Here is a 24,552-nt window from a genome sequence, read left to right on the forward strand (position 1 = left end):
ACTAACCTTAACTCTGAAGTCATGTATGTAAAGAGAAATGCAGACTGCTTGCTCTGAGGTGCTCACTGTGGAATCTTGTTTCTCAATCACTCTAGAGCCAGGAGGTCCCTCTTTCACCATTGGCAAAGCTATCTGGTTGCTGTGGGGGCTGGTGTTCAACAACTCTGTGCCAGTGCAGAATCCCAAAGGTACCACTAGCAAGATCATGGTGTCAGTGTGGGCCTTCTTTGCTGTCATCTTCCTGGCCAGCTACACTGCCAATCTGGCTGCCTTCATGATCCAAGAGGAATATGTTGACCAGGTGTCCGGCTTGAGCGACAAAAAGGTAATGGATCCCTCCAGAGCAGCCTTCTTCACAGAAGAGGTTGTATTGCTCTTTCTTCTCTTACTGCTAAAATACTAAGACTTTTTCAGTTGCGACATTACTGTAGTACCTGGTTTAAATAGCACAACTGTTCTTCACTGGTATTCAGTTCAAATTTTACACATTTTAAGCATTTCAGGAGTGAATTATGGAAACAAAACTGATCTGTGCTTGCTTGCATGATTCCAAACTACACCTTGATTGGCAGCAAGAAATGAATTAATGCTGCTTTGAAGGTGATATGTATAATGGCTGCAACCCATTTTTTCAGGATGAAGTAATTTGTCTGTGTGGGAACTGTGACTACTCTGCTAGCAAATATGATCTGTTAGTTTATTCTGGGGACAACTTCTGCCTATGGGGGTAAATCAGCTTGGCTTTGATGATTTACTATTGCTTGCATTTTAAGTTAGACTGTCATTTTTTCAAGGCCTTTGGAGGCTTAGCACAAAAAATCATTCCCTGTTTCACTGTGTTTCACTGCCTTGTTTACATGCGGTGCGTTTTGTACTCACAGAGCATTTGCTTTTGCTAGGCTTTGCGCACTGAGGATTTTGAGGAGATTGCTCATGCATGCAGGTTAGCGCTGTCTGGCTCATGAGGGTCTGAAGCTGTGTGCACTGCTTTATTTTTGTTTTGTTGCGAGGTTACTCACAAATAATTGAATTCTGTGAGTCTCGACTGCCCGTACTGTATTTGTTACTCAGTCACTGGGTCTTCTTTAGGGGTCATGTCATTGTCAGGCAGCCATGTAGCAACAGGTCACATACGCTGCTATTGGAGATAACAGCAAAAAGAGGAATGTGTGTGTTGATTTGCTACTACTGGTCTGGTTATAGTTACTGTCTCTTTAGTGCCCCTTGACAGTCTAGAAATAAATTGTGGTCGGTCCCCCTGTGTATACAGTGTCATGTGCATCAGGCTAGGAATTCTGTGGTGGATTTGTTTCTAAGAGGTTTTTTCATTGGCCTTTTTTTCCTTTCTAGATGTTTCTGTTTTCTCCCTGGAAAGAAATATGACAGAATAATACAACCCATGCAGAGGTGCTCCTGTTATTTGTTTTCATTCCAACCTCAATTTGTTCCACAGTGTCTCACATTTGCAGTATTCTGTGTTGAGGAGGGGGTGAGGAGGATGCTCTTCTGTTAGGTGGAGGTTGTTGCACAGGCTCCTGAGAAGCTGTGGATTCTCTCAGGTTGAAAGGCACTGTTCAAAACCAGCCAGCCCTACCAGAGTTAACATTAGTTTGTCACCATTAAGTTTTCAACTGTCTGAACTAAATGGGGTAGTTCATACCTCTGATCTATTGTTTCAGACTGTGCTCATGGAGAGAGCTATGCTTAGGCTCATAGAGATAGCTATGCTTTCTTTCTCATGTTTTTCAAAACACTCTCCATACCTGCAGAGATATGTGTGTGAAATATCAATTGAAGTGGTAGTTCCTGGAGCTTCATAGAGCCTTTGGATGTAGGTTTCTAGCCTTATTTTGGTCGATATCACTGTAGGGCTGCTCATGTGTATTGGATTAAGGTCATTTTCTTCTGCTTTTCTTTGCTTACTTACCTGTGTTTGCTTTTGATATCCTAAAGCATGCGCTGTTTTTCTTGGGGAAGAGAAAGGCCATAGTACATACTGAAGTGGCTGTGATACGCCTCAAACACAGCTGCTAGTGCAAGTGCAGCATATGGGCAAAATTATGATATACCAGAGCATCTGGAACCAGATGAAAATTGGCTGTTAAAAATGAAGGCCAACTGCTGTGTCTTGAGAATAGACAAGTGGGAAAAACTCCATCCAAAAGGGTGAGTAAGAGATTGATCTGCTGGACTCATGGACTTCCACTCTGTGTATGCAGAAGCTCTGCAGAATTTGAGACCAGCCACCCAGATACCCAAGCCCTGCTTCAGGATGACCTGGTTTGGGAGGAATTCTCTCTTCTGAATTTCTTCTTTTCTCCTTCTTCTGAAGTCTGCACAGTGCTTGCAACCCCCTCAGTACACATACCCTGGAGATGGAGTTGTGCTGTGCTCTTCCTCCCTTCTCCTGCCAGCTTAAATTAGTCAGTTCAGATTTACAAAGGAGGCAGTTGCTGACCTGTGCTGGTTGGCCAAGAGGGATGGCTTAAGTTTTTAGGCTCTTATCTCCATTGTGACTGCTGATATCATCCACAGCAGAACTGAAGCAGATCAGCTCCTGGCCTTCTGTAGCCGATATGGGCAGCTGTGTCCAGCACAAGGAGTCACACAGAATGGAATCCAAGCTGATGAATGAAGATCTAGATACTTAAAGGATATCATTCCTCCTTATCTAGAAACAGAATCTGCTTGCATGACAGTACCTGAGGAAAACAGAACTCCAGAGCAGCCAAAATGCCAGATGCACTCCCATAATCCATTACTATGCCTGGTGGGGGAATGCTCATCAAAGTCAAGCTGGCTCCTGCCTGCAACACCCACCCAGAGATCTCTAGATCAGTAGACAGTAGACAGTGTGGTCCTTGCTTAGGAAGAGCTGAGAGGGACCTATGGCTGTTGACCTGCTACGTCCCTACAAGTGCGGGCTGAATCATTCCAGCTGTCTGAGGACTTGGAAGGTGTCTTGGCTGTTTCCCAGCATTTCTGTACAAGTGACTTGCAGGACAGGGACTAATGTCATGTCCTTGCTGTGCTGCAGGGATGCTTGAGCAGACCTGCTCGAGCAGGGACCTCTATGATAGGGTGGTAGGTAGTACGGTGGGTGACTGTGCTGAGCTTCGTGGCCTTTGCTGCTCTGTCTCCTGGCCCTGAGGGTGTGTTTGGGTGATGCTCACCATGCACAGTGCTGCCTGTTTGTTGTCAGCTGGCTTAAAATTGGTGCCAGAGCTGAGCCAGGAATCCACAGTTAGCACGTTAATCCTCATGGCTGCTTAAATCACATGTCAAACTGGCTCCTACAGCTGTTGTAGACATGGGCAGAGTCAGGGAGGAGAAACTTGCTCCTCCTGGAGAGCAGCTCTGATCCTGCAAGACCTGGCCAAGAGCTGATCTGAGGCCTGCCCTCATCACCCTCCCCGTGCAGCAGTGAAGCTGGTTATGAGCCTGGCTGCCACTGGGGACCACCACGACCCTCCTGCAAATGGCTGGCCAGCAAGATGGCCTGTCACAGGTTGCTGCAGCCAGCGCACGCGCCTGGTTTCATCTGACTGCAATCAGGAGATATAACCCAATTTCCTATAATGGGAGAGCTTCAGACTCGTTAGAGAAACAAGTGCCTGCGGTATTTCAGTCTAACGAAGGCAATAAATACAGGAAAGATTATATAAATGAGCTAATGTGTGAAATAATCTAATAGCTATACATAATTTCCATTCATATACAGTAATAATAGAATAAAAGCAAATGTGGACAGCCAGCAGGGCATTTAAATAAAATAATTTAGAATGCAGTAGGTTAATAATAATAAAAAAAAAAAAACAGTACCCGTGCCTATAAATTAGTTGGAAATGCCAAAGAGGCTAATAAAGTATCAGAATGGTAATTTTGTAATTGACATAAAAAGGAGAGAAATGGATTTCTGTATGCCTGCAAATTAATATAGATTGCTGCAATTTCACATGTATTTAACTTATTTGCTTCTTAAGATATTAATGAAACGTTGAGACAAAGAACTTATTTCTATGAAGCCTAGGTCAGCTATTTTTTTGTTGTGTTTTTTTTTTGTTGTTGTTGTTGTTTGTTTTTTTTTTTTCCCAATGAATATCCATTATTTCCAGAAAAAAATGAAGTTTTAGAGTTGAAACTGGCCAAAATCTGGTATTTGCCAAAGTAGATCATTTTAGTGTACTTGAAACGAAGTATTTTGATTGGTAACTCTGATGTGTATTTTTGATTTATTTTCTACAGGCTTTAATCATAAAATAGACCTACATTTAAGAAAAGGAATTTTTTTATTTTTTTTTATTTTTTATTTTTTTTTCTGTAATGAAGGAAAGAGTTAATTGAAAGATAAGGCAACACGTTATCCTGAAGTGAATGAAACATTTCAGGTGGACACAAAGCAAAAATCTCACTAAAAAAAAACAAAACAAAAAACAAAACAAAAAACAAAACTAGTACCCTGCAAAGATGAATCTGCTTTATGTCTGCAGTAATAGGTGCTTGGCCATGAAACTGAAAAATGAATTATTTTCTACATTCTGCTGTGCAGCACATTAAATGTAAATTATACAAGGATCCCAATATGCAGAACACTTAAGCATGTGCTTAACTTTGCGCTCATGAGTGGGGACATTAAAGTCAATGGGCTATTATTCACATGATTGAAGTTAAGTGTCTTTCTGAGCTTTTTTACAACAAATACTTGCTCTGGAGAAGGCTAGGATAAATTCAGAGCAGGTACCTTTGTCTGAAATTTTCCAAGGAGACCATAAGTGGGGCTCAGTGTAGCACCCTGAAAGGTGTGCTAGAGGAGTGGGTGTCTAATTAGTTGGCTTGGAGGCAGCACAAACTTTCCTCAGGATTAAGCAGTTACTGTCAGTGAATATTTGTGGTTTCACGGATTTCTTGCATGACACAAAGGAAGTTTTATGTGGCAATGTCCAAAAGGACAAAATATTTAACCCTCTCAACAGCAGTATTATTTTTGTTATGTGGAGACCTATATGGAGATTACAAACTAGCTAGATGCAAGCAAGGCCATGCCACTTCCAACCTTGTTATTTTGTGATAAATCAGAAATGATCTTCAATGTGGGTAGGGTCCTGGCCTGGAGCACACCTTATATAGACAAAAATTAAAGAAATCATGCCCCCATAGAGTTGATTCTCTTTCCGCAGCGCTTCTCTGGTGGGGACATCTTCCTGTAAATGAGCTGAACTGCATTCAGTTCTTTGTTTCGAGATGACCTTTATATATAACATTAACAGTACTGACTAGTGCGTGATGTAACAAACACTGGTTCACAGTGAAGTGCGGAAAATTCAGACCTCTGAAAGTCTGAAGTTTTATGCCTTGGAATCTGATTACTTCTCTGTATTTGTTCACAGTCATCAGTTCCTAAAGAATGATATTTATATAGAAATAGTATATAATGCGGTATATTTCTGTATAATTACATATTATTTGAATATCTTCATATTAATAAACAGGAACAACTTATTGTGTCATAATGCATCTTTATAATCAATGACATTTATTGTGTACATAAATTTGAACTCAGATTTTTTTTACAATCATAGATGGGTCCATTTATTACAGATTTAATCATCCTGCCTTGTTCAGCTTGGCATGATCTTTACGCTCTGTGAGATCCTTTCAACAAACCTCCATGCCCATGTACTGAAAAGTGATTCAGTAGTTTTATGGCTATAAATGTTTAAAGTCAGTGGGTTTTCAAGTGTGTTTTTTCTCTCCCCCCTCTTCAGTCCTACTTTCTTTGTCATTCTCCCTCTTGCTCAAGCTCAGCACTGTATAGTGCTGAGCAGCGAGAAGGCTGTGCTATGCCTTAGCCTTGGCTCAGCCTCTCAGGATTCTCAGTTTTCTGTCGATCTGGAGGGATTTAGCAGCAGTAAAACTTGTAATGGGACTCTTAAGGATTAGTGGCACTTAAAATAACATTTAGTTGGGAACTTGAGTGAGGTACAATGCAAGAGAAGTGGATACACAAAGGAAGTCCATAGGCCAAATCCATCCTTGCTGGGAAGGGAGGAATGCAACACAACACTGTTGGCTTTGCCCTCATTTCAAGTGGGAGTTTCTGCAGGGGAGAGGGTGGTCAGCTACAGAGCTCCTGCACTGTCCTTAGCTTCCAGCTTTTGCATTTCTCCTTGCATTTCCATGGTCTCAGCCACCGACAGCTTTTCTTTTTCATCTTCCTCCTCACCAGCTCCCACAGCTGGCCCTTTGGAGGCACTGGGCAAACTTGGTTGCTTCTGTGCTAATTGCTTGGCAGCCTGGAAAATGTCGTCTTCAGAGAATTGCGTAACAGGGGGAGGGAGGAGGGAAGCAAAGGATTGTCCTGCTTCTCGCTTCGGTGTAAGTCAGCAGAGAGAGAAGCGATGAATATTTTTATTTATTATTTATATAGTGCCATAAATGTACTTGGCCCTCTGCAGTCAAATAAAACACAGTGGCCCTGCCGCCACGATTTGGCAGCCTGAGTGGGGAGAGCTGGCTTCCTTCATTTGAATGATCAGGGATGAAATGCTGGTAGGGTAAGAATGGGAAGATGAGATCTACAGGATTAAAAATACACAACAGCCGCCTACCTCCCTCTGCATTCCCACAAGTTTCATTGCTTTCGCCTAGCGACTGAAATGTTTGAAATTATATGTACATACTTGGAAAATATTTGGCACTCTGTATCTTGCATTTACCTGGTGGAAAGGAGCCTTGGTTCCCCCACAGCCTTTGGCTATTCAAGGTCAAATCTCCCCTGGTCTCAGTAGCCCAGCAGGCTTATTTCAGGTTCTCCAGCTCCAGGAGCCCAAGACACACAAGGACATGATGTGGCTTTCGTTTCTCTGCTGTTGTCCACTCATTAGTAGGAAACAGCTTTCTGTAGCAAGCTAAAGGGAAGCATTATCTCCCACCTCTGGGTTGGGGCTAGGATGCTTCTATTGCCCTGCCTCGAGTGCCATGCTTTTTGCTTTACCTCCTTGACTATAAAGGTTCTTAAGAAACTACACTAATGTGATTGTTTTTTTTGTTTTGTTTTGTTTTGTTTTCTAATTATTTGGCCCCAGTGAAGTCTTCAAGAAGTTTGCCACATGTGGGCAGGGTTCCATTGTCCTGACCAGGGGTTGTTACCTGTACAAGTTGCTAAAACCGATTGGCTACTATTTGTACTTGCCAGATAGGAGCTCTGACTTGCCTGAAGGGAGATGAAAAATGGGATTCCTCTCTCACCAAACTACAGCCTCTGAATTTCTCAGAAAGCTTCATAAACTGTTAACCAGCTGTCTCATATGCAAACAAAGCAGATTTCGAACTCTTCTACGTATGTAGCTGCCATTTCTCTTAAAGCCTTTTTTATCAGTCAATTTTCTCCTCTCAGTGAACATCTACACTTCAGTGGTATTAACATGAGCATACTAACCAGCACCTTCTGCCTCACTCATTTCTGTTTTGTGCTTGCCTGGAATTATTCAGAATATGCATTTTGACCTGTTGTGTTTGACTTCCAAGGAAGCTGACTTCCAACAACATAACATGATTTGATTTGGGATAAAAGGCTATCTATCTCCAGTCTCTACATACATGCAAGCAAAATTGTGCTGTAGCTAATATCACATAGCCGACTTAATTGCAACAGATAAGACTGTGTTCACATAATACCACACCTATTAGTGTTATGGCTATGCAAGGAGATGTGTGGTAGTGGTTCCACTATGGATGGTGCTCTCTGGTCAGACTTTATAGACACCTAACAGTGTAACAGATGTGAAACCTATAGCCTTCCAAATGTGTACCAAGGAATTTTTAAAGCCTTAGTGTTATCTTTCATGCTGCACAGGTTCCGCATAATGGTCACACGCTGGGCAGCTGCATAGAACAGTCCCTAGTGATGGCTGTTTTTTGTGGTAGAAGGTGGTCTGATCCTAGAATGGCCCCTTGGCCTGCTGTGCCTGTAAGGCCTGGGTCAGCAGTAGGACGTGCACATGTAGGTCTGGCTGTGGAGGAAGTAGGACCCCTGAAATACCATCTGTTAGGGATAAGGCTGCACTGTCTGAGGTTTGCAATCTTTGCTCTGTGCTGAACCACAGGGCAGGTCTGCACAGAGCAATCCAGCTTGCAAAGAGTCTGCACAGTCCTACTGTGTGCATTGCTCTGGCAATAACTGCATGTGATGGCGGCTTCTTCCACCAATTGGGTCCTTGCTTTCATCTCAGTTATTTTACAAGGACAACTATTTTTAAAGTTGCTATATCTGTACTCCTTTCTTTTGCTTTCACCTACCCCCACCCCTCACACCTCTGCATTGTCCCTAGGTTGCTCTGTTTCCTTCCCTGGCCCACAGTTTCACCACCAGACATTTGTAGACATTTTTTTCTTTTCTTTTCTTTTTTTTTTTCAGTGGTTCTGACCCACCCTACCTCTTCCTTTAAAACTGGCTTTAATTTAATTCTTTTCCAACTTTGCTGCCGTCAGCTGCAATAACTGATAACTCCTTTCTCAGACTTATCTAGAGGAATTCATGGGTGAAAGTGCTATGCAAAACAAGACCAGAGAATTTAAAACATCACAGGATATTTAACAATAAGATAAACCACAAAATCAAGGTCTGAGGGCACTCAAGGATTTTTTGTGCCCTTCCAAAACTGAGTTACTGAGTTGAACTGGATTTTATACTGTTCATTCTTCTTCTTTTTTTTTTTTTTTAATTTTTCCAATTGTTTATAAATCAAGATGTGCTGTTTGACTTGTGGAGACAAGAAAGTGGTGTTTTGCCACTGCAGTCCTAGGGTTGATTTCTTCCATGGGGCCTGACAGTTGAGGATTGCTGATGAGGTTATAGGATTCTGAGCTGTGAGGAGTCTCAGCTACTGCTGAGACAGTGGAGGGTCATGTTATGAGGGGATGCAGAAGAAGAGGAGAAATTGGAGCTAGGAGAAAAGGAAGGTCTGAAAAGTTGTGGTCAGTTGAGAGAGGCTGTAAGTTATACGTTGGTAGTAAAAGCAATGTCAGTAATGTCAAAGCTAGGTGACTGCAGAGGGAAGAAGGATGCTTTAGGAGTGAAGCTAGAGAAGCATCTGTCCAAGAGATTCATGAGTAATAGAAGAAAGAGCAGCACAGTCTCTTTAGTCTGCTGTCCTCACAGATTATTGTACCATTGCTATGACTTAGGTTTGAAGTATGCCTCTGCAGTTGTGCTGGCACAATCCTAGCTGGGAAGCTGTTGTAGCAGTGTAAAAGTACCCTGTACCAACATACCAATAGACCACATGCCACACTGTGAATCTATAAATCACCTTCTCTACCAGGACAGGTGACTGAGCACAATTATGTGGAAGTGCCTATGTGTGTCGTCAAGCTGGTCAAAGAAAGAATACAGAAGCCCTGCAGGTGGTGCTGGGAATTCTGATTGACATTCTAGAAACAAACTGATCACTGCCTATGTGTGAATTGGGACACAGTTACAGCTTTGAAAACCTTGCAAACTGCAAATGATAAGAGTAAAGAACAGAGGGGAAAAGTTATAATATAGAGGAGCACTGAGGAGGGTGATAATGAGCATTGCCTCTTACTAGCAACGCCTTTATTTCCTTGGCTTTTTGTTGCTGTGAGCTTTTAGAATGTAATGTCCTCTCAACATCTTGGGGTCCTGATCAAATTGTTTTTGGTGCAGCGGAGGCTGGGAGCATGTCCACCAACCAAAGGCAAGTCAAGAAAAGATCTACCAGATGCAATCAAAAGACAGCACTAAGAACATCTGGAAGTGTAGATAACATAGTTAACAAAGAAAGATTGAGAAATTGGGAGAACTGGGCTTCTTTATCCTCAACATGGGGAAGAAACAGCTCAAGAGTCTTCAAAAGCATAAAAGTCCCCTTCAAAGAGGAAAAGACTGTTCTGATTTCTCTGTCTATGGTGAAGATAACAGAAAATACTACTAGTCTTGCAGCAGAAGGGCTTCAGTTCAGACAATTGGAAGAGCTTCCCAGGAGCAAAGCCCTGGGGTAGATAGCTCAGGGAATGGCAAGTGTCCAGTGGTGGCCATCGTCCTCTGAAGGCTGGATGAAGAGCTGTCAGGAATGGTGATATTTAAGAGAGCCTTACCAGAGAAAAAAAGACATCTTCTCAAGGCCAGATACAGCTCTGTTATTTTGAGGCTTTGTTCATGGCATGGTTTGGAGGACAGCACTGATGTATTTGGGGGACATGAAAAGGACAAGACTCCTCTCTTTGAGAGTCACTGATTAGCTATAAAGGTTTGTTTCTTGGCTGAAACAAAAGAAACATGGCAGGTGAGGCAAGACATGCTGCTGTCCACAAGTGGTCTGTCAGGATTTAAATGAGTGAAAATCACTGGCCTAGCCTTAACAAGTTCTGACTGAAACTCCTGTGCAAACATTCCGACTGGACTCTCAGGCAGTGAAGAAAGTTGCAAGCTGATTGAAGTGATGTGCAGCTGAACCAGAGGGGACAGTCAAGGATGTTTGGGCAATGCAGAAAAATTGTGCTAAAATTATTCACTCAGGCATGGACTATGCTTTTCTAGCCTTATGTCACTAAATCTTACGTTACAGTTCACTAATAAATGCCATATTTTAAAGAGATATTTGGCTTGTGTTGCAACAGATATCTGCTGGTTGTAAGGATGCCAAAATAGCAAGTAGATTGCTGCTTAGAGGTGCCTGTGCAAAAAGTTTTGACTGATGCCCCAATGGACAAATTCAAGAGAGTAGTGGGCACTTCAGACCATATGCTACCCACAGCTTCTGTCTACGTATGCTTTTCGTGGGCAGAACTGTCCTGGGGACCAGATGGTTTAGTGGCTGGATTCACTTGTGCAGATGTAGATGTCTAGAGCCAATATAGCTGCACTAGAGTATCCAGAATCCCCTCAGGTGGTTGGTCCTGGTACAGGGGTATGGGGGACCTGCTTGCAGGTTGAAATTCTGTAGGGCATTTCAAATGGTTAGGCAGCGTGTAATGTGGGTCCAAGGTCTTTTAGGCTAGCAGGCAACAGAGAACTGAACCTGGGGACCTTATTCTAGAGAGTTGGAGCTTCAAGCAGTAGAAAACTGAGGTTTGGGCCTTAGAAAATGAAAGGAATTCTCACAAAGAAGCTGTGTATATCTAAGATACTACACATAAACTCACTTATACAACATTTTAGACGCTCATATATTATGCAGCATGAAATTATTTTTGTTAAAAAGTATAAAAGTAGATCAAGTGATAAAAAAGCCTTTTTGCTGTAAGACCTGCTGAGTTTGGGAATCTGCATTCAATGCTACTGGCAAACACTCTACAGCGTAAACAGAGCCTACATTAGGCAGATAAATAAGTGCAGATGTGCTTTTCTGTAGGAGCCATTTGGTGATAGACAAAATCTTTAAAAAAAATTCTCATCAAATTAATTGTGGTCAATTAGACATAACCCCTTCCCCTCATTCCTGAATGCTCTCCAATCCCGGCTGCCTGAATGGGAAGAGCTCCTATCACCTGTTTCATTATGCAGATTGATATTCGAACATCTGAGAACAATGCTGCTTTCTGCACGGCACGGCTCCAAATTGCTAATGAAACAGCTCTGCCAGACAAGTCACTTAAACCCACTCTCACTGCTGCTGCTGACAGCTCTCGTGGAGAGATGCGGGGGGAGCAGGAAAGGGGCTATCCACTCAGGATGTGCTAATAGCCCCCAGCCTGTGTGTTTATTGCTCTCCAGAGCAGTAAGATCTCTGCTTTCTGACTCTGAGAGGTAACTTCTTCAAAGCTGTCGTCCGATTTGGGCTTAATCCTGCTTGATTTCAATTTATTGACTGAGGGGTTGAAGAGGTGGGCAGCCTCCAAGGACACTCCCAAAGCTGCCTTCTGGCTTGCCCTTCAGGCATGCTTGGTGTCTGCTTCCCACCCCCAGGTCAGACAGGGAAAGGACCCATCTGCAGCTTCCACCTCCCTGCTAAATTTGATGTGAAGCCAGCTGTCTCAGGGATCTTCTTTCACGGTTGAGAGACTGTCACGTCACCTTGTGTATAAGGGGAGCATCTCACAACTGAGATCCCATGGTGAGCAAATGGGAGGCTGCAGCTGGGGTGCACCTCCAGCCAGCATTCCTTGGGTACAGGGCTGCAGCCAAGCTCCTCAGGTTTCCTTGCAAGCAAGGTGCCCTCGAGGGAGGTAGAAACAGGTAGAGGTGAGGTAGGGCTTCTAGGTGTGCAGACCCTGCTTACCCCTCCCTGTGACTCTCTGCAGCTATGTTTGCTTAGCAATCAGTGCAGTTGCTTGTCTTCCCTTCCTCTGTCTGTTTTGTTTTTATTTATTTATTTATTTTTTTGGCCAGAGCCTCACGTGGCTCCTGTTTGCAGATGCCTAGGGCAAAGCAGTTGTGACTTATGGCTCTGGCAGGGGTAATGATTACATGAAATGATGTGAGAGCTCTCTCATTAATCTAAATTCAGACCATTTCTGTCAATATCTCCAGTTAATTCCTTTATCAATATTTACTGAAGCCTTCAGATTACTTCTGCATTGACTGTCTCCATGTAATAGCACCTGCATTGTGCCTCTGCTTCTGTCTCACATCTCTCAGACTCCTCCTAGGCCAGTCTGCCAAAGCGTCCTTGCTTCCTGAGGCTGACATCTTTGGGCTGGACCCACTCTCCCAGCCCTTTGGAAAAGCCGTATGAATGTCTTTCATTACTAAACTCTTTGACAGCAGTGCCAATTAACCTTATTCATTATGCGTCTTCTATAGTTCTTCCACAGAAATTCCTCCACTTCATTGCAATGAGAGAACACCTTCCCCGTCAATCCCTATATTTTCCCATTCATGGGCATGTTTACAGCTTTTCTTGCTCCTTTGCTATGAGTTGTGTGGGGCATAAGAAAGCTCAGAAAGACACAGCCATTTCTGGCTCTGGAGAGTTCTTCCATCTCTAGTCTGAGCTGTGCCCATGTGCTGCCAAGCAGTAAGTACAAGGAATTTTCAGCTACTATTTCCTGATAGACAGTTGTATGCCAGTACCAGTATTAGTCCTTAAATGTGGAGAAACAGCTGCTTATCTCTGGCTTCATGGACTGTGGAGTCATTTAGGCATCAATTTTTTTAAACTCTGCAAACACAAACCCAGGAGGCTGGAGATGAGTATGTGTGCTCCTCTTAGACATGCAAGCTAAAGATCTCCGTTGCGAGTCCCATGTGGATCCTCTCCAACTGTTCCCTGTCTTGTTGTCCACCACTCTGTGGTTAAAGTATATGCACATATGGGTGTGTGAAGAAGAATTTGCATTTGCAGATCTGTTCTGACTGAGGAATTAACAGGGAGTGAGGAATGATAAGCTAACATGCAGTGCACTATAGTGCATGGATTTGCAGAAGCCATCAACCTGCTTTTTTTTCTCTGGAAGCATGCTTTTCCAGTTGCTAGAAACAGTCCTTTTCCTCAAAGGAATGTTTTCATTCATTTATTGTTTGCCCAGAATGTTAAAAATTAAATACAGAACATTTTACCCCTGGCTGGCTGGTGCTAATGGGGGGACCTGGAAGTTGGGGAAAATGAAGGGTTGTTCAGGGAGGGGTTATTTTCCTTGTCACAGGTCTGCCTGACTCTATAGTCCTTTTTTGCTCCAGTTCATGGCCAGTGTTGGAAGCAGACAAATCTAGAGATTTCATCACTAGGGATGGAGGGAGGAGGCATAAAATGATTGTTGGATGTAGCCTCTCCTTCCCTTAGTATTTTGTGAGCCCCGAGAGAAGCTCTCCTAGCTGATGCCTTTCCAAAGGGCTTGCTGAAGTTGAGTATTTATCAGGCCTGCCTGCTGCTTGCCCTGCTGGCTTTCCTGTGTTGGAGGGCTCTTTGTGGATGGGGGCTTCCTATTCTGCCCAAAAGTTTGGGTTCTGCAGCCTCTAAAGAAACAAGCTGCCCACTTTGGAAGCTCCGGTTTCAGCATGTCAGGAGAGAAACTGTATTCCTTTAGCCTGGAATGGCTTGTGATGGGTCTCCTAAACTGCTGCTATAACCAGCTTGGTGAGAAAGAAATTTTTTTTTAATGCTGCAGTGATTTTTCTCCCATCAAAATTTGCTTTCAGTACAGGTTTTGATAGCTTTGAATTTGTCTTCATCCCTTGAGAGTGTGACAAGTTTCTAAGAGGCACCTTACTGCCTATTTTGTGCGATATGAAACCTCTCTTTTTTTTGGTGATATGCCAATCTGTGTTTCAAAAAACATATCTGATATTTCCTACCAGCTTGAAGCAGCAGGGCATGTACTCTATCTCACACGCATATATGTACATATGAACCAGTCCATTCTCTCCACCTGAATATGAGGTGTGATTCCCTGCATAGCTGATGAGTTGATTTAGAGAAATAGATGCAATAAATTCCTTTTGGTGATGTGAAATGTGCTGTCAGCCTACCCACAGGTACAAGTCCTTGTTGACCTTGTTCCTGAAATGCTCCGAATGAGTACTCTGCTTTAGTAGCTTTGGACTCCCCAGCGGGGTCCTCAGCTGCTCCTCAGCAGGTTTCAGACTAGCTTTGAGCAGAACTTAATAGCTAGACCTGACAGCATGCTTTTGAAGGTATAGCTATAGACGGTAGCCACATTTCCACCACAGAAGACAGCAGTGCATGATAGATGTGGCAGGAGAACTGTTACTGTTAAATGGGTTTGGCTTGATATCATGTTCTTAGCATGCTTCTTAAGATTATCCAAATATACGGTCACATTTGAGAGCCCCAGACTAGCACTGTTTGATGTATTAAGAGGTGAGGGAGCCTTCCATCCAGCTGATCTTTGCATCTTTTCTTTTACTGCCTATTCAGTTCTTGGCTTACAATTCTGTGCCGCTTTCCATCTACTGGTTTTAGGGGTTTTAAGCAGTCTTGATAATTGACAGTCTAAATTTTACTGCTCATAAAACTCCAGAGAGCATTGATTATGACTTGAGTTAAGCAAGTGGCATATAAAATCTCACAGCCTTGCAGCTGCAGGAGAATGTTATAATGAATGTATTTCTTGGGAGCAGCAAAAGGTTTTGAGCATTCTGCCAGCTCTGTTCTGGGCATCAAATGTTACTAGTGACTTGTAACCACTAATAGAATTTCATTTGGGACGTTTGCCCAAAAGTTTGAAAGCTGATCCTTTATTTGGTGAAGTGGGTGGGAGCTGTTTGGAGTGGCATCTCTCCTCATTAATTGCTTTTTTACTTTAGTCAGAATCAGGAAATGCAAAGGCGTCAATAAAATGGAAATAGATACTTCTTAGAAACTAAATCACACTATGTGGGTAAAATTCACATTGATTTTATTGAAAAGCTTTATTTGACCGTGTTGCAAAGATGTTGTTACCCTTTTTTTTTTCCTTTTTGTTTTTACTTATATCTAAACTCCTTTTAGTTTTTGATCATGTATGTACTTTATCCACAGTGGACAAAAGACCAGATTGCTCATTTTACTTCTTGGACAATAACAGGAAATGTTTGTCTTTGAAAACAGTGAAATACGGTATCTTTTCAATAATGTGTTCCATCTGATAGTAAAATAAAATCAGAATTACATTCTGTGTTGCAATGGGCACAGGGTCTCTAAAGAGAGTGTGTTCTCCCATGCAGATGACTGTTTCTTGATGGATGATTGTGAGAAATGTTTTTTTTCTGTTTCTGCAGTTCCAGAAACCCAATGATTTCTCACCCCCTTTCCGCTTTGGGACAGTTCCCAATGGCAGCACAGAAAGGAACATTCGCAACAACTATCCTGAAATGCACAGCTACATGGTGAAGTTCAATCAGAGGGGAGTGGATGATGCCCTATTCTCATTGAAGACTGGGTGAGGATTTCTTCTTCCAAACTTACTAGCTGACTTCTTTGAGTGATTGGGAAATCTTTCTGGGGTTTGGAAAATGAGCATCCATTATCATTGCATGATTAAAAGTATACCTAGACCACATACAACACAGGAGAATATTTCTGTGAGTCTCTTAGCCTTTTTTCTTATTATTCACTTCTGTATAAGTGTTTCTGGTTTTGCAATACTTATAAAACTATTTGGGGGAAAGAAAAAAACCCAAAAACCAACAGGATCGCCTGTACCTTTATGTATGTTAGCATTATGTGTATTAGTCCCACACACCTTGCTTCAGCAAGCTGTTTCATGCTTATGCATCCTTACGTATGCACAATAAAAGCTCACTGTCCTCTATGGGCAAAGATTTTTTGAGAACATTTGCATTGTCATCTGGAAATTCCTTTATTTTCTTTCTTTCTGTGTATAAAAGATTATGTTAATCAGGAAGCTGAAGGAATCCTTGTCAGACTAATCCCACTCCAGTGTATCACTAGCTAATACAGTGTAATGGAAGGTGTGCTTGAAGCAAATAGTTTGCAAGTAGTCCTTCTCTCTGGAATATTTTAGTGTCAAGAGCTGACAAAGCTGCTGTTTGAATATTAAGAAAGTGTATTAAATAGGAGCGTCTTCTTGGGTAATTTGGGAAATGTGGGAAAAATCATTAGCAGAAAGTATCTTTGAACATCTCACTCTATTTTAATAGCAATGAATTTGTAGAGGAGCTAACTTAAAACCTCTATTAGTCTTTGTAAGCCTTTGTCCCTTATAATTAAAGGTCTCCTCCCAGAAATGCCCACTGTGGTTGTCAGAACCCAGCCCTAGTGAAATGAAACAACACCTTCTCACTTACAACGTCACACTGTCATGAGAAACTTCATTCCAAACCACGAGCAAAGATGTTCAGCCAATTTAATTACTAGATTGACTGACTATTCCTAAACCTGTTTGCCAGGTTCGGAGGCACATAGCCCATTGTAAATTATTGGACCGTTGTTGGATGCCATCCTGGGGAGGTACATTTGCCAGTAGTCATCATCCAGGAAATAAATATGCTTTCTTCTGGAAATATATAGATGAAACAGAGCTCATTGCTTGTGGTGTATGTCATCCTGGCTTTGTATCAACCCTTGGATGGCCGTCCCCATGGATATGCACTTAAACTGAGATAATCACTATACTGGCAGTATATGTTCAGGAGGCGTACTGAAAAGGTAGTGTGGGTGTGAGAATTTGTAAGGTAGAAGGTCTTCAGTCTTTTATTGGAAAGAGCTTCATTTCAGATCTAGTGGGAGGATTTACTCATTGGCTGTCTCTGGTTGTATAGAAGATGCAGCCCCCTGAGACTACACCTAAGCCCAAAATCAATTTGTTGAGGTAAGAAGGTTCTCATCAGTCTGTTGTGCTGTCTGCCCATTCCAGCCTATAATGGGCATTTCACTGTGTTGAAACAGACCCTTTTTTGTGGTTTTCAGCTAAGTAGTCTTTACCGAAGAGCTACTTAGCACAGTAAGCCATAAAGCTGTTATCATGGCCACTTGACATTGGTAAAGATCTGGTAGCACTTTTCACAATAACTAAGGAGTTACAGTGGCCTGGCTACATTTAATTTGAAATTAATATATATTTTACTCCAGCACTTTGAATTAGTGAAAATCTTTTCTTTACTGCAAGCCTTGCTACGCTGTCTAATATTGATATATTTTATGAAGTATTTTAGGTTCTTTTCAGATGAAAGGTAGTGCAGTAACATAAGCTATTCTTAGGACTATAGATCTCCTGGACTTTTTCTTCATTCATCTTTATCTTGCACTATGTTTTTCTTCCAGATTTCCTTTCAGTACAAAAACGACAACTATGAAAGAGTCAGAGAGAAATAGACAGATCTCATTTATAATCTAGTTTCACCTGTAAACAGATTCTAGGATCAGATTTTAGTTAACTCTGAAGGAAGTGAAGATGCAACCTATTGAACTCTATCTGGAAGAGGTTAATTTCTGCCTTAATTATCAGAGAACACCTTTGCACTCATACAGATTGTATCTTCTCTGTGCTATACACTTCTTGTTTCTTGCACCTGTGCAGGAAGTTGGATGCTTTCATTTATGATGCAGCAGTGCTGAATTACATGGCTGGCAGAGATGAAGGCTGCAAACTGGTGACAATTGGGAGTGGGAAAGTATTCGCCTCCACTGGCTATGGAATTGCCATACAGAAGGACTCAGGTTGGAAGCGCCAGGTTGATCTTGCTATACTACAGCTTTTTGGAGATGGTAAGTGTCAAGAAAAAGAAGAGGTGGAATTTTCCTAAGAAATAATAAGTTTTGCATGTACAGAATAATGTTCCATCTCCCTAGCTGGTGTTTCAGATCCACACTGAGAACAGGAAATTATCAAAAGGGTTTGTTCGAGATGTTGTGCCAGAAATGTGCAGAATGTCACCTGTTCTATACTGTTGATGCAGGATATCATCAAAAGCAATTTCAAAGGCATTAGTGGTTTCATACAATCAGCTCAGATGTGTGTATGAGCAGTATCTTATGAAAAGAATGTTGTGTGAAATCAAGTTTTGTTTTGTGAACTTTTCGCTACCTTAGGAGTTTTGCCATGACCAAACCCACAAACAGTGCTGGGCTTTCCATTGTTGCCTCATACTTAATTCTAGATAGGATCAACCTATGCAGAGTGTAGAGAAAAAAAAAAAGCTGATTGTATCTGGATGAAAAAAATTAATTCATATTCCCCTAAATCTCATAAACCAACCAAACAAGCAAACAAGCAAGGAAGAATTTGAGACTCGGAAGTTTTTAATCAGAACATTATAGTTACCTCATTTATCTTGTCGGTAACAGAGAAAGAGTTGTTATCAAAAAAGATACTCATGGGGCAAGAAATTCTTTTTAGAAAACATTTTCCCAGTTTTCTCTTTCTATGCTATATATTACACTTTCCTGAGTTCTTTAAAAAAAAAAAAAAAAAAAAAGTAAAATTCTCAGGCAATTTTATTTATAAGCGGTTTTTTTTTTTTGAAATCTGAAAATAACATATGACGTAGTAAATATGAAAAGAACAAAGCTCTGATATGCTTCATCAGAATATTGGCCACCTGACAGTTAGGGTGCTTTGTCTCCTGAATAGCCTAATAAGTGTTGTTTCAGAACAAAATATAAGATCTCTGTAATGCTTTTAAGAATGTGCTGTGATGCCATATAAGCATACAGATTTTTTTTCCCTGCCACCAGATTGAATGCTGAAAATATGAAATAGTAACTTCCCTAGCAGCGTGAAAAGAATTGCCAACCTGTAAAATTAGTTTGTTTCTGGATGTCTCAGTATGTGCATATGTATGTGTGTGGCTTTCTTCTCCTGAAAATACCATAATGAGAGGAAGTGGGGTATGAAATTAGACTACTGAACATTTGTTTCTAGCCAATACAAATTAGTAATATTTTTCATTGGTCAGAGGGCTTGGAATTGTCACATTTGGACAAAATTGAAAGGAAGAAAAGCAGGTAAAAATGCAAAAATATTTTAGGGAACATTGCACCTCACTTTAATGAGCTGTAGATATGATGGAAACAAATAAAAAAATCAGACATTTTGATGTAAAAAAAAATCAGCATTTTGAATTTTATGCTGGCATTGTTTTCATTTAAAAATGACTCATTTCTGTTTAACAGTATCAGTCACTAATTTTCCCTTTGTTGACTTACTATGAAAGTGCAAGTTTGTGAGCTGAGGTCTTCAGTTATGTGGTGGACAGCTTGTTGTTCAGGAAATTATAGCAAATAGCTGTAGATGGTTGTGTTGTACAGTACAGATTTTTGTGCCTAACATCTGTCTGTGCAAAAATCCTATTGCCTTCCCTGTGACTAATTGCATCTGTCCCTATTACAAGAACAGTCTGATATGCTTCTTGTTTTCAGACTACCTCAGCATGAGATCCATAGGCAGATATTAGGAACAAATTCTTTACTGTGAGGGTGGTGAGACACAGGAGCAGGTTGCCCAGCGAGGTTATGGATACCCCCTCCCTGGAGGCATTCAAGGCCAGACTGGATAGGGCTTTGAGCAACCTCATCTAGTTGGGGGGGTGTCCCTGCCTATAGCAGGGGGGTTGGAACAGGATGGTCTTAAAGATCCCTTCCAACCCAAGCCCTTCTATGATACTATGATTGCAGGGCTGGCTAACATGTTTTTTTTCTTCTCTGTCTTTAAAGGGGAGATGGAGGAGCTGGAAGCACTGTGGCTCACTGGCATTTGTCACAATGAGAAGAATGAGGTTATGAGCAGCCAGTTGGATATAGATAACATGGCAGGTGTCTTCTACATGCTGGGAGCAGCTATGGCCCTCAGTCTCATCACCTTCATCTGTGAACATCTCTTCTACTGGCAGTTCCGCCACTGCTTCATGGGTGTCTGCTCTGGCAAGCCTGGCGTGGTTTTCTCCATCAGTAGGGTAAGTGTTGTTAGCTAGCGGAGAGAAAAAAGGTCAGTCAGAATTTATTCAGGTGGTTGTAGGTACTGTCGATGGGGAAATCTACCCAGACTGTCAAACACACAGATATTACAGAGAGATGATCTGCAGTGTGAAGCCTGCTGTCTTTCCTGTGTTAATGTAGCAAGAGCATTTACTGTTCTTCTGTCATCTCTGGTCTCTGCCTCATTGTGGTCATGGAAATGGTAATTTCATATGGAACTGAAAATGCAGTATGGAAAGAAGCGATCTGTAATAGGCTCCTTCTTCTCAGTGAGTTGTAAGCAGGCAGGTCTGGGGACAATAAGTAATGTTGTTTAACACGGCTAGAAATTCAGGAGTTTCTCACTGTCTTCTGTGTTACATCTGTCCATGTGTTTACTGGATTTGTTCTATCGTGGACGTTCAGAAATCCCTAACCACAAGCCCTGCACTAAGCCATGCAGAAATCCTTCTAGAGAGGATGACCACATGAACTTAGCAATTTCTCTATGCAAATCTGCCTTAGGGGATAGTATTTACATTTCAAGAAGATTCTAGTAATGTCTGAGTCATCTTCCTGCTATTATTGTAGATAGCAGTGTCCCATTTGGAACTTCTCTTTCTTCTTTCTGTTACTGGTCTGATCTCTTGATCTCTTCTGAAGTGAGGTCAAATCTCAACATTTTTGACCTCAGTATCTCTTGTAACAGAGTTAACTTTGATTGTACAAGGACTATATAATTGCAGTATAACATACTGTTGAGAAAAAATGACAAAGCCTTTGAGTGTTGGGACACAATCTCTCTTCTTTGTCATTAGTTTTTAACCTGCTTTAGTCTGGAGATGAGGTAAGGGACTGTATTTGGTGATTGTTAACTGAATGCAAATCTTTTCAGTCTGGAGTTATCTGTTAGACCTGGCCCAGGTTGGTGGAAAGTCTGAAAAAAGTTAATCAACTGCTGGCTGCTGAGAAAACATGGTAACATGATGTGGTGGTGTCCATTTCGCTATTGACATTAATCAGCATGCTCCATTTGGTAGGAATAAATGGGAATAAATGAACCTCTTTCCTTCTGCTCCTTTGGGTAATCCTCGCAAACAGTCTTACCATGGATGAAATGAGCTAGTGGAGAATGTGGAGGAATCAGGCACTTCTGCTGTCTGATTTGAGGTTGAATAGAGGACTTTCACTTTCAGGGATGTCAATTTGGAGCCTGTTATCACTGCTAAATTCAATAGGATGCAATTAAATATTCTATTGTACCATACTCAATGAAATGCAAAAGGACTAAATACCTGTTCATCAGTCCTACACTCTCTGTTTCCTTTCTAATCTGTACTGGTGATTAATGTAGCTAAGTTTATGACAAATGAAGCTGTTCTCTTTTTACGATACTTCCTGTCATGTTGATTCACTGATGTCCAGATGAATTTCAAGGGGTAAAACAGACCTTTCTCTCATCCATGCAGAATCCTTTGTCTTGATGTTTTCGCTTCCAAGGATATTATTTTCCCCATTTGCAATTCTATGTTATACCTAGTAAATTTGAGTAACTCTTATGGATGCTACCAGTTATTTCTGCATTCCTCAGATATGATATGAAAAAAAGGAGGATAAATAGAGGGGAAAGAAAAAATGTGAGGGTAAGAAAGAGTGGCAGAAGAATTAGGGTTGGTGGGACAGGTCTGGCTTCATCTCATTTGCTTGTGTATCACATGGAAGTCTGACAGTCTTTTCTGCCTTATAGGAATGTGGTATTGCTGCATAGGGTGCTTTCCAGCCTACATTTCCTTTTGTGTATTCATTGCAAGACCACTCAACTTCATGCTTTCTCTTATTTCAGGGTATCTACAGCTGCATTCATGGTGTGGCCATTGAGGAACGCCAGTCAGCAATGAACTCCCCCACAGCGACTATGAACAACACCCATTCCAACATCCTTCGCCTGCTTCGGACAGCCAAGAACATGGCCAACCTATCAGGGGTCAATGGCTCACCACAGAGTGCCCTGGACTTCATCCGCCGCGAATCATCAGTTTATGATATTTCTGAACACCGCCGCAGCTTCACCCACTCAGACTGCAAGTCCTACAACAACCCCCCATGTGAGGAGAATCTATTTAGTGACTACATTAGTGAGGTGGAGAGGACCTTTGGCAACCTACAGTTGAAGGACAGCAATGTATATCAGGACCACTACCACCACCACCACCGTCCCCACAGCATCGGAAGCACCAGCTCCATCGATGGGCTCTACGACTGTGACAACCCACCTTTCAACGCCCAGTCACGGTCCATTGGGAAGAAGCCCTTGGATCTGGGGTTGCCCCCTGCCAAGCACAGCCAGCTGGGTGACCTCTATGGCAAGTTCTCCTTCAAGAGCGACCGCTATGGGGGCAGTGGAGCCCACGATGACCTGATCCGCTCAGACGTCTCTGACATTTCCACTCACACGGTCACCTACGGCAACATTGAAGGCAACGCAGCTAAGCGGCGGAAGCAGCAGTACAAGGACAGCCTGAAGAAGCGTCCAGCCTCTGCCAAGTCCAGGCGGGAGTTCGATGAGATAGAGTTGGCTTACCGCCGGCGCCCACCCCGCTCGCCTGACCACAAACGCTACTTCAGGGACAAGGAAGGGCTACGGGACTTCTACCTGGACCAGTTTCGGGCCAAGGAAAACTCACCACACTGGGAGCATGTGGACCTGACGGATATCTACAAAGAGCGTGGAGATGAGTTTAAGCGGGACACGGGAGGAGGAGGAAGTGGATCCTGCACAAACAGAGCCCACCATAAGCACGGTTCGGGTGAGTTTGGCGGAAGCAATGAGCACAAGCATGGTGTTGTGAGCGGGGTCCCGGCGCCCTGGGAGAAGAATCTGACCAACCTAGACTGGGAGGACCGGTCTGGGGCTAATTTCTGCCGCAGCTGCCCTTCTAAGGTGCACAACTACACTCCATCAGTGGTGGGGCAGAATTCCACTCGCCAGGCCTGCATCCGGTGTGAGGCCTGCAAGAAAGCAGGCAACCTGTATGACATCAGTGAGGACAACTCTCTCCAAGAGCTGGACCAGCCACCTGCCCCTGTGCCCGTGGCCACCAGTGCCACCTCCTCCTCCAAATATCCTCAGAGCCCTTCCAATTCTGCCTCCAAGGTGCAGAAGAAGAACCGTAACAAGCTCCGCCGGCAACACTCCTATGACACCTTTGTGGACCTGCAAAAGGATGACTCGGCCCTGGCCCCTCGCAGCGTCAGCCTCAAGGACAAGGGTCGCTTTTTGGAGGGGAGCCCCTACGCCCACATGTTTGAGATGCCAGCCAGCGAGACCACCTTTGCCAACAACAAGTCCTCAGTGCCCGCCACCAGCTACCACCACCACAACAACCCTGGCAGCAGCGGGGGATACATGCTCAGCAAGTCGCTCTACCCTGACAGGGTCACCCAAAACCCTTTCATCCCCACTTTTGGGGATGACCAATGCTTGCTCCACGGCAGCAAATCTTATTTCTTCAGGCAGCCTGTGGTGGCAGGAGGGCCCAAAGCCAGGCCAGACTTCCGAGCCATCGTCACCACCAACAAGCCGGTGGTCTCAGCCCTTCATGGGGCTGTGCCAGCCCGTTTCCAGAAGGACATCTGTATAGGGAACCAGTCCAACCCCTGTGTGCCTAACAACAAAAACCCCAGGGCTTTCAATGGCTCCAGCAACGGGCATGTTTATGAGAAACTCTCCAGTATTGAGTCTGACGTTTGAGTGAGAGGGAAGGAGCATGGGGAGGGACTGGGGGTGGATGTGGAGCATGGGAGGGTGGGGTGGGATCAATCCCATCAGCTACTCTCCCTGGTCATCCTTAGTTTGTGGGATACTGGAGTTCCGAGTAGTACAGCATTGGTGACAAGTGCCACCTCTTTGGTTTCCCCTCTTCCTCCTCCTCTTTCCCACTCCTCCCCTTTTATCTCTTTTTCCATGTTCTCTCTCCTCCCATTCTCCTTCATTCCTGGCCATTGCACTTTACAGTGACGTTGGAGTTGGATATCCTCATTCGTGATTTCACGAGGGGGAGAAGAAGGCAGGGAAGGGGTGAGTTGAGGGGGAGCAATAGTGATTCTAGCATTTCACTCTTGCTGACTCCCAGCAGAGAAAGGCATGTGCATGCACACATGTGGCGGGAGGAGACAGCAGAAGAAGTGTAATGGACATGCAGGAAAATATGCTTGTTCAGGCAACTCTTCCTAA

At 42.9% G+C, this 24,552-nt stretch overlaps 1 protein-coding gene across 1 annotated transcript in view; it reads left to right on the plus strand.

Moving 5' to 3' along the window:
* The window catches only part of GRIN2B (glutamate ionotropic receptor NMDA type subunit 2B), a gene marked incomplete at both ends in the record, with an annotated part of 164,823 nt that extends 140,754 nt beyond the window's left edge, over nucleotides 1-24,069 (plus strand). The window contains 5 exons of the mRNA XM_079548420.1: nucleotides 96-325; nucleotides 15,683-15,843; nucleotides 17,944-18,131; nucleotides 20,079-20,317; nucleotides 22,162-24,069. Coding sequence (XP_079404546.1) covers nucleotides 96-325; nucleotides 15,683-15,843; nucleotides 17,944-18,131; nucleotides 20,079-20,317; nucleotides 22,162-24,069 — 2,726 coding nt within the window. The remainder of the gene's footprint in view (nucleotides 1-95; nucleotides 326-15,682; nucleotides 15,844-17,943; nucleotides 18,132-20,078; nucleotides 20,318-22,161) is intronic.
* Between the last annotated feature and the right edge of the window lie 483 nt (nucleotides 24,070-24,552).

The sequence above is a fragment of the Tetrao urogallus genome (genome assembly GCF_951394365.1).
Source record: "Tetrao urogallus genome assembly, chromosome: 1".
In the NCBI taxonomy this organism is placed as follows: Eukaryota; Metazoa; Chordata; class Aves; order Galliformes; family Phasianidae; genus Tetrao; species Tetrao urogallus.